This window comes from Ictalurus punctatus, chromosome 6 (assembly GCF_001660625.3).
Source record: "Ictalurus punctatus breed USDA103 chromosome 6, Coco_2.0, whole genome shotgun sequence".
Classification (NCBI taxonomy): domain Eukaryota; kingdom Metazoa; phylum Chordata; class Actinopteri; order Siluriformes; family Ictaluridae; genus Ictalurus; species Ictalurus punctatus.
The window spans coordinates 4,530,001-4,545,420 of NC_030421.2; the positions used below are offsets into that span (position 1 = coordinate 4,530,001).

At 41.2% G+C, this 15,420-nt stretch overlaps 1 protein-coding gene across 1 annotated transcript in view; it reads left to right on the top strand.

Annotated features, from left to right (window-relative positions):
* thsd7ba (thrombospondin, type I, domain containing 7Ba) overlaps window positions 1-15,420 on the top strand; it is a 140,893-nt gene that overhangs the window by 87,011 nt on the left and 38,462 nt on the right. The window contains exons 14-15 of the mRNA XM_053680740.1: window positions 2,670-2,936; window positions 3,924-4,102. Coding sequence (XP_053536715.1) covers window positions 2,670-2,936; window positions 3,924-4,102 — 446 coding nt within the window. The remainder of the gene's footprint in view (window positions 1-2,669; window positions 2,937-3,923; window positions 4,103-15,420) is intronic.

Below are 15,420 nucleotides of genomic sequence, written 5' to 3' on the forward strand. Positions count from 1 at the left end.
TCCTCAAGACCCGGCACTACTGTTAGCATATTGCTATCCTGACGCCTGTAGCCAGGTCCTTTTAGCGTGAACGCTGAACTAAAGTAACATGAACATTAGAAATTGAGGATACGTATACTCTGGAAAATATAGTAAACTGTCCTTATTGCCATCCTGCTTATTTGTTTTCTGCTTCAGAAGCTGTGATTGTTTTGTTTTGCGGCTGAGATTAGACGAATCCTGCAGTGTCTCATCTTCTCTGAGAAGACACACATGACTTAAGCATCTTTGGGTCTTAATGACACCCAATCGTGAATTTATTTTTTTCTTCTTCTCATTCTTCGAAAAACAAACGTCGTGAAGCCCGAGAGCCGAGACGGCTCTAATCTCCCGCTGGAACTGTTCACAGTAGGTGATCTTTGAGTATGGAAAATGAGTGTCAAAACCAGAAAATGACTCCACAGTCGCTCGGGAGGAGGCAGAGGGGCGACAGACGGTGATGAGGTTTGGAAAGAGGAGGAAGAAACTTCTTTTTTTCTTTTCTTTTCTTTTCTTTTACGCTCTCGTGTTTGCAGCATGGAGAGTAGTTGTCCCTTTGGAGCGCTTAGACACCATTTTAACCTCTGTGACTGTGTCCCAAATGCAGGAAGCCATGTCTACTAGTTTAGTTAGTGGCCTTAATATAACGTCAGCCGTTCTAAAAACGCTTCTAAGAACGTTTCTCGACTCGTCTTCGTACGATGTAGTCTCAGTAACGAATGCAACTTGCAGAAATAAAGTTGAACGTTATCTGTGTTGTATTTAAAATACCGCTGAAGGGTGTGTTCAGTAGACTTTAGTCGATCGCATGTAGGGTGCTAATTCAGAGCCCTATAATCCTAGTGTACTATGTACTGTGTCCTTTGGCATTGGAGTGTAATTTCAGCCGTGTTACTACTGTACACTTCCTTAAGAGTTCTAAAGCACAGCTTCCCAGAGAACCCCCTGCCCCGCGTATACGAGTGCTAACCCTGCTCAGAATGGGTTGTTATTTAGCTCGTTCACTGACTCAGGTGCGTTAGAGCAGGGAAAACACTACTGTGTGAAAGACAGATGAGTTAGGAACCTGTGCCTTAAAGGTTCTATGTAGAACCCTACAACAGAGTAATTTCCTGTCGGAATGGGTTCCAAGTCAAACCATTTTTTTTTTTTTGAAAGCTACAACCCTTTAATGATCGAGTGAACTCTAAACACACCATAAGAGTGTATGTTCCTAAGGCTCTTCAGGAATTTCTGCTGCTGTCAGTCGCTTCCCAGCCTTCCTCGCTCCAGTGTGGGTGAGCCTGTGCCGACTGCAGCCTCAGGTTCCCGTCCTTGACTGACAGGAGTGGAACCTGATGTGGTCTTCTGCTGTCGTAGCTCATCCAGCTCAGGGTTCGGTGGTGTGTTGTGCATTCTGAGATGTTTTTCTGCTCACTACGGTTGTAAGACGTTTGCAAACGTAAAGTGACAGCGTCACTGAGTGTTACGAAGCGCCGAGACTGGAGACTCCTTCCGTACACGCTACATAAACACCTTTCTCCTGTATCAACGATTACACGCGCTTTTTTTATTCATTTGCGTCGAGCGTCCGCCGTACACGTACACGTCCGCGTGAATGAGCTGTTACTATAGAGACGATAAGGTACGATATTAGATCGGGTGCATTGATATAAACCTGTGATTTGCAGCGGCGCTACGGTCAGAGCTGCTGTTCTAGAGGAACAATCAACACCTTCTGACCAATCACAATCCAGGATTGAACAGCGCTGTGGTGTAATTTGCTTTAATGTGGTGTAAAGTCTTATAGTCTTACAGAACGTTCTCTTGGTATTTGATCTGGGATGAGATGAGCGTGCTGAGTGACGCAGGTGGTGAAGTTGACCGATTACGGCTCGATTAAAGCGCAGTATGAGGCTCTCACGTGCCTGAAGGCTAAATTCAGCTGTGATTTCTCAGCTGTGTGAAGTGACTCCCGCGTTTTATGCTATAAATGAAGTGGTGCGTTGGTGATGGTGTGCATGCTAATACGTTATCCACGGCGAAAGACCAAGTGTTGGCAGTATTGATTTAAAAGTACGGAGCTGTTCCAGTTAAACTAGTGCTATAGAAATGTCTTGGGCGGGGACGGGGGGATGAATTATAGTTTATTTGTGGCTGAGATTTTCCTCCTTTATGCATCCTGATCCTTGCTTTCAGACAGCGTACCTGATATTCCACTGAGGTCCCAGCACTAACCTGACGTTTTAGCCTAGCTTAGATGACATTCGTTTCTCAGAGTGATGTCCGTATAACAATAAAATCGCTGGCTTATGATGGCTAGGAGTGATCGCATTGTGAGCTTCTATCTGGTTTCAACCAAGATCTTTCTGTCGTACACAGTGACCATGTTATTGGATTATTCCACAGTAATGCTGAATTCTGGGTTCTAATTTTCCAGATCGGTTTACAGCAGCTGTGAGAAAGTCCAGCTGCAAGTCACAACTTTATACGAATGCACTCGCGTTCATATGAATCATTTCTATAGTAACAATTATTGATAAATGTTTCTGTGACATTCATCAAAGGAGATTCCCGTGCCAGGGCGTTGAAACCGTCAGAGGTAAAACTGGAACTTTAAGTCGTCAGGAGTTTATGAAGATAAAACTATTTCTATTTTCTCTCCTTCTCAGGGCGGAGCAGGAAGCGAGAGCGCTGTCTGAAGGAGGATTTGTATCCGCTGGTGGAATCTGAGCCGTGTGTGTGTGATGAGTTGATCTCAGAGCCGTGGGGGAACTGGTCGGTGTGTATCCTGCCTAATGCCCCGTCCCCTCTTTTGCCTTATGGATGGCGGGGGGAAAAAGAAGTACGTGAGTGTGGGGAGGGAAAACGCTACCATGCAATGGCCTGCCTCGACCAGAAGGGACGCCTTCTTGACCCATCTCAATGTGCAGAGACAGGTCAGTCTAACCGCTCATATCACCCCAGGGTGTTATTCTCATTCCACTCCGAGCTGGAGAATGACCTGCACCCCTTCAAAGATACTATCCCAACGGTCATAGATACTGCTCCCCTGGCTGAAATGACCCATGTGCTTACCTCTGTTACACTTAAACTTGTTTTTTAATTGCACTTAACTGTTCCTGTAAAAAAAATAAAAAATTAGAAAAAACAGTCTGACCAGTATTGCTTGCCTTTGCAGAATGTCTGACGAGCCCTACCTGCTCCCACACCAATTCAGATCAATGCTACCAATTTCCACCAAAAGTCTGACCAATTCCACCCTCTCTCTGTGAAAGACTAACCGACCCCACCTGCTTCCAGAGATGTCAGACTAATCCCACTGTCCCTCAAACAAAGTCCCGAGAATTCTGCCGGAATTCCATTTACTCACACAGAAAGTCTGACCGATCCTGACTACTCACTCAAAGTCTAACGAATCCCACCCTCTCTCCATATGACCAGTCCCTTCCTGCTCCCACAGAACATCTGACCAATCCATATCACCTCCACAGAAACTCTGACTAATCCCTACCACTTCTGCAGAAAGCCTGACCAATCCCTCACACTCCCACTTCACCATATTAGACTCTTACTCAGGACTCTGTGTTCAGTACGGAAGACCTGTATCCAGTGTTAAGGATTCAGCAGAAAACCACCTCCATTCCTTCACTTTCCCCTTTTCTTTCCACACGACCTCTTTTTTTCCCCTTCCTCTCTCTCTTCCCTTTCTCTATGTCTCACAATGTATTCCTCCTTTTTGCCATTTTTCTCATCCTTGCTTTCTTTTCTCTCTGAGGGACAGGATACACACAGCCATCTTCGTTCAATAAATATTGACCTTTTCCCACTGTTCTATACCCTCTTCCAGCACCAAGCAAGTCTTCTTATTTCCTTCCACATCCCTCTGTCTCTTTCCCGGACTCTTCTTTTCCTCTCTCCTCCAGAGTTACAGGAGGAAGCATGCTCCGTCCCCTGTCCCCTGGACTGTCGTCTTAGCTCCTGGTCGACCTGGTCCCCCTGCACTGTGTCCTGTGGCAGCGGACTGAGGGTTCGCTCCAGATGGCTGCGGGAGAAACCGTTTAACGGGGGACGGCCCTGTCCCAAACTTGACCTGAAGAATCAGGTGAGGTGTGAGGGAGACAGGACACAGTCCCTAGCGAACAAACCCAGTCTGACAATTGCACAATTATAAGATAGATAAACCGCATAGTGCGCAAAGTTCTGATTGGTAGAGGTTAGGACTAGGGGTGGAGTTAACGCTCGTACGGTAGCTTTAATCACAACTGACAACAGATTTGATTACCACTTTCAGTTATTTTCACTTTGTATGCTTTACATACTGCTAAGCATAACATACCGCTTTACGTTACACAGTGTAATTGTTCAGCAACATAAGCTACATAAAAGCAGTATTGTACTCATTTTATCCAGTTTATACTAGTTAATCCGTAATCCAAGCATTACCGCACTTTCCCTCAATAGCAGTACCAATCTGGCATTATCTTGCTAAGCAGCAAACTGGCTAAAGTTTGCTAAACTGTGAATTTAAAATAAAACCAGCGGCCATATTTTCTAGCAAGCTACAACCAGATAGATGGCTAATGATAACACTGCCTCTGTAGTACTAGCTATATGACCTTTTAATAGCTAGCCAATAATACGCGAACTGACATTAGGAAGTTAAAGTCTGATGTCATTAAAATCAGGCTAGCTAATGTTAAAGCAACCAGCAGCCAACTTCTGTATCAAGCCAGCGCACTCGATGGCTTAAGAAATTCACGCATTACCTGTCTAGAAATGTCTTTCATTTATAAAAAATTTTTTTAAGAAAGCAAGAATTGCAAGCAGGTTTCTCTTTGTAAATTGAAACATGACCGACGTTGTGCACTCGGTCATCTTTAAATAACAGTCAGATTTAATGAGATTTAAGAAGAAAAAAAAAAAGTTTGATTAGAGAAGCACAGCGAGGGTTCGTGAAGTATAAATGTCATTCCTGATTAGCCTTAGCCGAATCTGATTAATAACAATAATGAAAAAAAATCTGTCTTATCCCGAGTTGTATGTTTTGTATTAAACGAAGGCGTAAAGTAAGTCTGATAGCAGTTTTTTTTTCATTTTTATACTAAATACGGTTCCAGCGTTTAGACCTCACTGTAACCACGGAAACTGAGCTGAACAGCGATCACCATACAGTACGTACTGTATATGCATGACACTATAGTGTTGCTTACCAGGCTATTAGTTTAAAAATAATAATGTACAAGATTTTATCCAACACCTACATTGCCCGTTTTGTTTTTTTTTTAGTAATTAATCGTGTGAAATTCTTACATAGTTAAGAAAAACGTTTTAAACTGATTAAACGGTAAGTGTTTTAGTAAGTAATTGCGGTGAGTCGAGTCTGTGTTGTTGTTGTTGAGGTTTTTTTTTTGTTGTTTTTGTTTTTTTTAATTAACAATTCTAACAGTATGAAGGACAGAACTGGTGTCATTCCAGACTTATTAAAATTCCCATGAGTCTGCTTGGCAAGAGAAGAGAACGCTCATGGGAATCTGTAGAGGCGATGATTGCCACTATTAAAGCTGATTTATTTTCTCCTCCACGCTGAGGGTGTTACGTAATTAAGCTGCAATGTTGAGTTCGGAGACTACATTCGAATTGATGTAGGATTAGCGGTGTAATGTTTTTACTACACACCTGATTTTACTACACACCTCTGTCAGGCCTGAGAGCTCTCTCCGTCAGTAAGCGCACCTACACTGGATCAGCGTTTGCATTCATCCATCACGAAGCTCATGTCGATGGAACGCCATCCGAGCGATTAGCGTGTTTTTTTTTTTTTACCGTGACGCTACGCCATAAAGACGTGTTTGAATGCATAGATCATTTTGTAGTTCTGTCTGTCTTTTTGTCCTTTGGAAATGTGACATTTTGTCATGCTACAAATAATTAGCCAGTGAGCGACTAGTGAGAGTCTGTGCTCCGTCACAGATGAGGGCTCTGATTGGTTGCGCTGTCAGATTGTTGGTGGAAAGTGAATTCGACTGAACGTAGTGCTAAGATGTCAAATCCAAGCTGCGCTTCTCTTTACTTAAGGAAACTTAAGTGGCTTTGCCGTTGTAGATGGCCTAAGTCAGGTCTTACCAAGAAAGTGTAGACATTCTTTCTATCCTTATATCAGGAATATGAGGGCGTGGTGGCTTAGCTTGCATGCTCTACCTGTGCTTCGGGGGTTTCCTCTGGATAGTCCAGTTTCCTCACTATAAAAGAGGAAAGTCCAAAGACGTGCGTCATCGACTGATTGGCGTTTCCAAATTGCCTGTGGTGTGTGAATGGGTGTGTGGGCATGTGAGTGGTTGGAACCCCATCCAGGGTTCCCTGGGAAAGGCTCCAGGCTCCCCACGACGCTGTGTAAGATAAGCAGTGCAGAAAATGGATGGAAGGATGGCCGGATAATACCAAACTCATCCAAAATCACCGCATCTCCATGTTTTAAAATCCGGGTAAATACGTTGCTGTGAGCGATGCGGAAACCCGTACTGATATTTTCTCTCTGGAACATCCTTAAACCTGAACTTGAGGTTTTTTTCATCCATTATTTATTTATTTATTTATTCTTTAATCAGCTTGTTGTCTCTGGCTCCTTGTTCATTCTCATACTAATGGATAATGCACTTTCATTTAGCGCAGCACGCTGAAGCACGCGCTTTCATTATTACTCTGGACCTAAACAAGCATCAGCACTATTACTTTAATGGAGATGTGTTTTTTTATCCCCAGTTTACTGAAGCTGCTACAGGAACGTAGAAAAACAAACCGGCCCTCGGAATAAGAGCATAACGAGGCCGTTAGTGTTTTTCTGTAGTTGGTCATTTTCTGTCCTGAAAAGGTCATTACGAGCATTTGGGCTGATGAAAGGAATGTTTCTCTTCTTTCTTTTTTTTCCTCCCTCTGTCCAGTCACTGATGACTCTCTGCCTCGGTTTATTAGTTAGTATACCTGCTGTGTAATATGATGTATATCTGCGGCCAAACCAAGCAAACCAGGACCGAGCAAAAGTGAACGTCTTTTTACTAGCTGCCCAGATGTTCAAGCTCCTCGATCAAGCTCCTCAAATTCACAAAAATAGTATGTGTATTCCGAGATACACGGATCAACAAGACTTTCTTAAATTGGGGATTTTCAGACATTTTGCAACCAGGGACCCAAGAACAAGAACGTTCTGTTTATTAATGAGATCTATAATGCTTTTTATTCCTGACATTTCCACAGACAGAAGGTTACAGTAGGTGAGAGTTGTCATGTTTTGGTCAGTGTGCGTAGCTAGTGCAGCTAGCTTGCAATGCTAATCTAATCTATAAGCTGGAGAGGCTACGCCCACAAGTGACGACCGTAGCAGTCGCTACACCTCCACAAGCGACACTCGGGCGCTCTAGTGTGTGTACAGCAACGTCTCTTGTTTATTTTCTTGTTAGCGTTCGAGCCATGGTGGTGTCGCATCATGTGAAGGATCGCTGCCTCGGTACTCTGTAAAAGAGCTTCCTGTAAAAGTTTTTCCTACAGTGTGATTGCAAGCTGATGATGACCGTGTTCCGATCCAAACACTTTGGCCGAAATCCATAGCACTGTGTTTAGAGAGAAAACACTGCACACCTACACCAAAACCATATCCCAGCTGTGAAGCATGGTGGTGGGAGTATCATTATCTGGAGTAATCTAGCCTTCCTTCTCATCGCTACAGGGAATCCACGGTGGAGGTTAATGTTGATGCATAATGTAGAATGTTTTGATGACCAGAAAGCCTTTGATCCTTTTGTTTGTTTGTGAGAATATTATTACAGCAAGCTTGGGTCCGGGTCATAAATGAGTCAGGGAAGTTGTAGTCAGGAGCTCTGTACGCACGACTAGTCTGTAAAGGTGTGTAGAGGTCAGCATGCAGATGACGCCGGAGAGCGTGCAAACAGATATAGCCGCGTTCCTCTGGTGTGATTAGCACAGATGGCAAAATGGACGCTAACGGTCTTTATGTGGCCTCTGGATCGAGTTTGGCCTGGATAATGTCTCGTCTGCTCTCGACGAGGGTGAGATGAATGCTTATTGGTTACAGTTTGCAAATGAGAGTGCTGTGTGTGTGTGTGTGTGTGTGGACGCCGTGGGAGGTTATCAGCCGAGCCGTACGCATAAATGTGAGCGTGTGTATTATGTGTATCTGGGAGGCAAGCTGGGTAAATGCCATTCAGGTGAAGTGGAAGGTCATGAAGCTGAGTTCTACTAAAAGGCATAAATGTAAGTGTGTGTGTGTGTGTGAGAGAGAGAGAGAGAGAGAGAGAGAGAGAGAGAGATAAAACCACAATAGGAATGTTATAAACTGACCTACTGTATTTGTAATGCTGGCTGTGTACTATGTTTCACATTATGGTTAAAAATGATGGCCATTTTTTTAATTGGCACAAATGTATGTATTAAATCATACCTGTAGTTACGGTAGTTTAATATGTTCGTGAGTTTAGAGCAGCTGTGTGATTTAAAGATGTTACGGTGGGAAAAAAGTATGTGCACCCCTGACCATCACATGTCCCATGTGCACTTGTTGAACATCGTGTTCCAGATTCATTCCCCCTGCGCTTGTTGTTATAATAATGCGCTCCACTCTTCAGCGAAGGCTTTCCACTAGATTTTGGGGCGTGGCCGTGGGGATTTGTGTTCCTTCTGCTACAAGAGCGTTTGTGAGGTTGAGGTCAGACAGTGATGTGATGGTGAAGAGGCTCCAGTTCATCCCAAAGGTGTTCAGTGGGGTTGAGGTCAGGGATCTGTGCAGGACACTCGAGTTCTTCTACTTTCTTCCAACCTTCACACACCACGTCCTGCCAGAGAAAACCAAACAACAGCAAAAAAGAGAATACCAAGCAAAGAGAAAACCAAACAAAAGAAAGATTTTTCATCATGATAAAAGATTCACCTTCCTCTGCGTGTCCTTTTGGGAGTAAAGAATTGGGAGCAGCTCTAAAAAGAATTTCCTTGAATTCTTCCTTCATATCTCGGTATGTGGGATGGCTGGTGAGGCGAAGCTTTATGAACAGACCTCGTATCTCATCTTATGAATACTGACATAAGCTGCTCATATATACTCATGCATTATTCTTTAAATCTGTTATTCAGGCTGTGTGGATTATTGCAATTCCTTTATCAACTCCAGCTGTGCTGCTTCTTAGCAACATCTAAACCCCTCCCCCCGACCACCACCACCACCAAAAAAATAAATAAAAATACTGTATTACGCTTAATAATACGGCTCTCTACTCTCATTCTCTACTAATCCCTGTGCACTCATATATTCCTCTTGCGCCTTGTTTATAATCCTTCCATATAGGGTTCATAATCTCAGCACTCACAACGTTTTATGTGTAACGCAGTACCACACACACACACACACTCCATCGTTAACACTAAGTCGAACACTTTTCTCGAATTTATCTGTTCATGTTAATATCTTATTCACATATAATATCTTATGTAGAATTCAGACGTGATTAAAGTTCGGACTTGAGCGCTAACCAGTAGTTACGTGAGAGTTACAGACATGGGGGTGGGGCTTATCTAACACAGAGGCGGGTCTCGGTTATGTTCGTTGCGTGATAGCTTGAGTGAGGAGCAGTATTAAGTCAGCACCACTGTCTGATAGTTCGATGCCACACCGATATTTATACGTAAATACGACACTGTTAATGCTATATCAATGTTTGTTTGTTTTTTTCTCACAGAGGACATCAGTGTAGACATTATTATCTCTAGGCTTAAATATTTTAAGGATAAGATGATAAATAAGGTTTAAAGTAAGCTGTAAGTGTAGAAGAGTGCTTAATGGCTGATTATTTCCACATGATCTACGTCATGTTGGAATTTACTGTACGTTTTGGGCTATAAATACACTACATGTATAAATGTATCCTGCGTACAAGTTGTGTCGGAGCACAATAAAAATAAAGCCTAACAACCCGTGCTGGATCCAGTGCTATTCTACGTGCTGCTGAATGAGTGTGGAAGTCGGCTTGGTAAATTAAACCGGCGATTAATCTGATCGTTACAGCTAGGACTTTTCACACTCGCCGCCATCTCGTTCATATATCGTTGTATTAGTCTTTTTTATTTATCTGTTTGTTTATCTCATTTATAAATTCTCTTGCTTTTGTCGTTCATCCCATACATCCCGTCTCGTACGTTTACACTCAAGAAAAAAATAAAAATCTGGCAACCTGAACGAGACGCAGGTGATTTTTTTTAACGAACTCAACGTCGCATCACTTTTGAACTTAAAGTCGCGATCTCTGACTTTGAACTCTTATGATAATATTATTACTGTTATTATGCACGACCTTTGAAATATTCATGAAGACAAACCTTCAGTCATGTTGCATCGTGACTGCTGTCTCAGCATTTACATAATTAACATATAATCCATAATATGTCTAAGATTTAAGTCATTTATAATATATCTGAGAAAAAAAATGGTATAAGATAAAGAATTATTATCGTATGTGATAGAAAAACATGGTCACGATTCACACCTCAGAGATCGCTCAGATACTCTATGGACGCTCAGTGCTTGGCCCCGCACTTTCCTCCAGCAAATTACGAAATGCTGATGTATTATATTAATAACAACGGGATGGAATGTTATTCTGGAAATGGTAATTGTATTTCAGGATGGTGAAATAAAATTAGTTCTTGGTAATGCGATGAGACATTTGGGCCCTGCTGTACGGACGCCATTTTCATAACTCTGTCGGTGGGCCGCTCATTAGATACGCGTGCAGGAAGCGATGACGGTGAAATAATTCATCGGGTTTGAAGGAAGTTCACAATCACGCTTAAGGTGATGCGTACGAAGTGAATCGGCCGCTGATACACCACCTGCCTAATTAATATGGCAACATCCATTGAGCTAACCAAGTGAGAGAGTTTTATTAAATGTGATGATGTTGTGCCGGGGCAGTTTGCGCAGGTGAAGACGATTCAGACGGAATTACCTACGCATAGTTCACGCCTGTTTTGTTTTGTTGTTTTTTTTTTTCCCTCGGGTAGTTTATTTGTACTGTCTAGACCAGGGGTTCTCAAACCAGCCATCGGGCGCTCAATCTTCTCGCACAACACAGGAACGGTGGACCATCAGGTGGGCCTTCATGACTGTTTGAGAACCAGTGGTCTAGACATGGTTTAAATCAAGTACTTGTCTTTATGTGTCATTCGAGACTGATTGTTGATTTCCCATAACAGCAGCTCTGACAGTAGTGCAGGTTTATATTAATGCGCACGATACGATGACACCTTATCGTTTCTATAGTGACCGCTCACTCACTTGGACGTGTACGGAGGATGCTCCACATGATCGAAGACTGATAATAAACGTAACTTGTTGGTTAACAAGGAGAGATTATGTTTATGTAAAATTTATGGAAGGAGTCTCCAGTGTCAGCACTTTGTACCTGTTGTGGCGCTTTATAAAGTTTCACAGCATGTGAGAGACTTAGGACAGAGGAGTTTTTGCTTTCTAGTTTCTCTATAAAATGGCAATCTGAGAGAGAGAGAGAGAGAGAGAAGATGCGGGTGAGGAAATGAGCTTGTCTCATGGACGTTCCACAACATTACATCTAACTATAGCCAATTAAAACGTGTGATGTGTCTTTTCGTTAATAAATAAAACATTACAAGAGCACCATGGCGTGTATTATGTTTATATATCAGCACGGTCTATCGTGTGTTATTCCTTACATGAATAATGGACTTCATCTCAAAGTCAGAATCACGGAACATTAAGTCACGTCTGGGTTTTGGCCGAAGCTTTACTTCAGGACATTAAAGGAAGCAGGGATAGAAATCAAAGCTCTGTGATATTTATGTAGCTGTGATATAAAACAGGTCTAAATTGGAGTGTATTTCTCTCTGTATCTCCCTTTCCTTCTTCTGTCTTTTTATCTCCTTGTCAGTTTTCCCCTTCCATCTTCTGTTCTTTATCTCCCTCTGTGCCGCTCCTTTCTCTTTTACCCTCTTTTATCTTTACCTCTGCAGTCATGTTCTTTATGCTCTGCGGGTTCCCATGACAAAAACAAGGTTCTAACCTGTCAAATCCTTCTTACACCTTTGGGCTTGGAGTTTGGTACATGACTAAAAGCAGCATTTTAAAGTAAAAGTTCAAGCAAATATGAAACGTGTTCCTCTTACTGCAAATGTTGTCAGTGTTTTTCTCCTTTTCCCGAAAAATAACACACAATAAATCAATAAATTCATGTCACATGTATGGGGGGAAAAAAAAAATAATATATATATATATATATATATATATATATATATATATATATATATATATATATATATATATATATATATATATATATATATATATATATATTTTTTTTTTTTTCCCCCCATACATGTGACATGAATTTTATTGAATTTATATATATATATATATATAATATTGCTCAGGCGATTGGAAAATAATGAAAATAAGTGAATCGTTTGTAAATATCACAAGAAAATGAGTGAATCTTTTGCAAAAAAAAAATTCACATGAAACAAAGTGAACCGTTTGCAAATATCATGTGAAAATGAATCATTTGTAAATATCACGTGAAAATCAGTGAATCATTTGTAAATATTACATGAAAATAAATTAATCATTTGTAAATATCACGTGAAAATAAGTGAATCATTTGTAAATATTATGTGAAAATAAGTGAATCATTTGAAAAAGTACAGTTGACAATAAATGAATCATTTGTAAATATCACGTGAAAATAAGTGAATCATTTGTAAATATTATGTGAAAATAAGTGAATCATTTGAAAAAGTACAGTTGACAATAAATGAATCATTTGTAAATATCACGTGAAAATAAGTGAATCATTTGTAAATATTACATAAAAATTAATGAATCATTTGTAAATATCACGTGACTAAGTGAATCATTTGTAAATATCACGTGAAAATAAGTGAATCATTTGTAAATATCACGTGAAAATAAGTGAATCATTTGTAAAAAAAAAAAAAAAAAATCATTAAAAAGTGAATAATTTATAATAAAAAATAAATAAATCAGATGAGAAAATAAATGATTCATGAGGGGAAAACTAGGATGATTTGCACAGGCATGGTTGTACACCACTAATTTAGCCTACAGGTTAGCTTCTCTAACCTTGTAGCATCGGTTCAAATCTAGATATGCTAATTTCACACACCAAATGAGTCTTAGATGATAAACTGTAATTCACATGTATTATTACTGATAATAATGAAGTATGGTGATGTTTGTGGTGAAGTCACAGTACTGAAGCAATGAGAGACTAGGAAAGTTGTCAAAGAAGCCATTTTCTGATCAGATTTCTGATATGGAGAATTTTTCTAGTATCCAGAACATTCTGTCTCTTCATGCTATAATTACATCTTTTTTGCCCACACATCTGTAACACCTAGCTGATGGAGCTCGGGTGATTGCTAGATGGTTCTCGCTGCTTCACTTTCCACAGTGACTCAGGCAGAGAAGAGCAGATTGATATTCTTATCTCGCCATGCCGTCCTCTGCTGAATGGAGAGGCACATCAGGGCTGTTAGCCAAGAACCAAACGTGCCCACAACAATGTAGAGTGTCTTTTCCATGACACAGGAGGCAGGAATATTCATCCCAAAACTGATTAAAGTTAAAATAGGATAGAAGGCAAGAAAATATTGCTCAGGAGATTGGAAATGTCGAGGAGAAGGTAGGAATAATTGTTTATAACTCAGGAAGTACAAAATATTCCAGAACAAGAGGCAGGAATAAGTGTAGAATAGGAGGTGGGAATAATCATAGTCAAGGAGGGGGACAGGAATATTTATAGTATAAAAGGGTGGGAATAATCATAATGCAAGATTCAGGAAAAATTATACTGCAGAAGTCGGGATTAATTGTACAACACGAGGTGGGAATAGTCATAGTGTAGGTGTAGGAGGTGGGAATGAATTGAGTTAGTGGATTAGGCAGTGGGAATGGTCGTGGTGTAGGAGGTGGGAATGATAGAGGTACAGGAGGGGGAGAGATCTAGGCAGTCAGCACAAGAGACAGGAATAATTGTGCTGTAGGGATGGTATAATAACTAGTACATGGGGGGGTAAGGGTTTTGCAAGAAGTGGGAGCAATCATAGCAACGGATGGAGGAATAATCAGGACAGAAGGCGAGTGATTGTAGTGTAGGAGATATGAATATCTGTTGTACTGTTCTTTGAGATTACTGATTGATCACTGGTTCAGGTTTTAGGTGCAGAATGATACCGGGGGAATGGATTTATTTTTATACTCGAGTTTTGTAACATGCCTGCTGTGTTTACCTGCGTTTTTTGTTCGCACTACATTTCAGCATCTGCTACAGCACCCCCTAGTGCCTCCATGGCAAATTCACTGTTCCACTCCCATGCTTCAGCGTTTTCTTTCTCCCGAGGCTCGGATTCGTGTTCTGCTTCAGGTTTTATATGACTTGGAGCATTCTCATTGCCCACTTTGCAATCCGGATGCCATATGGCCACCATCAGGAACACCAGAGTGTTCATTCAGCCTGAATAATTTAACAAGGCTTGCAAATGTGCGCTCAGAAACAATCAGCTCAGAGCAGAATATAATGGAGGGAGGAAGTGAGCAGACATGCAACTTTTAGCCAAGAATAATTAATTCACCGACTTTACATTCCTGAAGCACTTGAAGCAGCGGCGAGATTGTGACTAGCATGCTAGTGCCGCACTTTCAAGACGGGAAACTACTTCTTCATGCAGTGCAGCATAACCCTGACAATAAAGTGCGCCTAGGGGCTGCATGATGGCAAACCCGCGGAAATGTTCTTACTGTAGCTCCTCTGTAGCATCCCCTGAAATTATTTGCAAAATCTCTCAATGAAATGAAGGAAACCTTCTGGTCGTGTACGTACATTACAGTCTATGATGTGAGCGCTACCTCACGACAGCCACGCCTACTACTAATCAGTGTGGCTTTTTGGCTTGCTCATAATTGAATGCTTTCACGGTTTAGATTCAAACACGTTATTGAGGAGCATTGATTCTGAACTGATTGAAATCACCAACCAACCAATCAGAAGAGAGTATTTTCCATGGTCAGGATGTACCGGGTGTTTTATGGAGAATGTTAGTGTTCGTGTTGTTGATTAAATGTTGCTGCTGTTTTTCGGGGTTTGTGTTTTATGGAGAACGTTCATCATAGTAAATGCGACAAACCCTCCATTTTTCCCCCCCTTTCATTCCTGCCAGCTTGACATTTTTTTCTTTGTTGGAACATAATTCTGTAATTTTAGATGTCTCGCTGAAGGCCCAGCAACATTATTAGTGTTATTTATTTATTTATTTATTATATGAAGCTCACATGGTTGTGTAGTGAGCTAAGAGCGAGCACGGTCCTCTCTG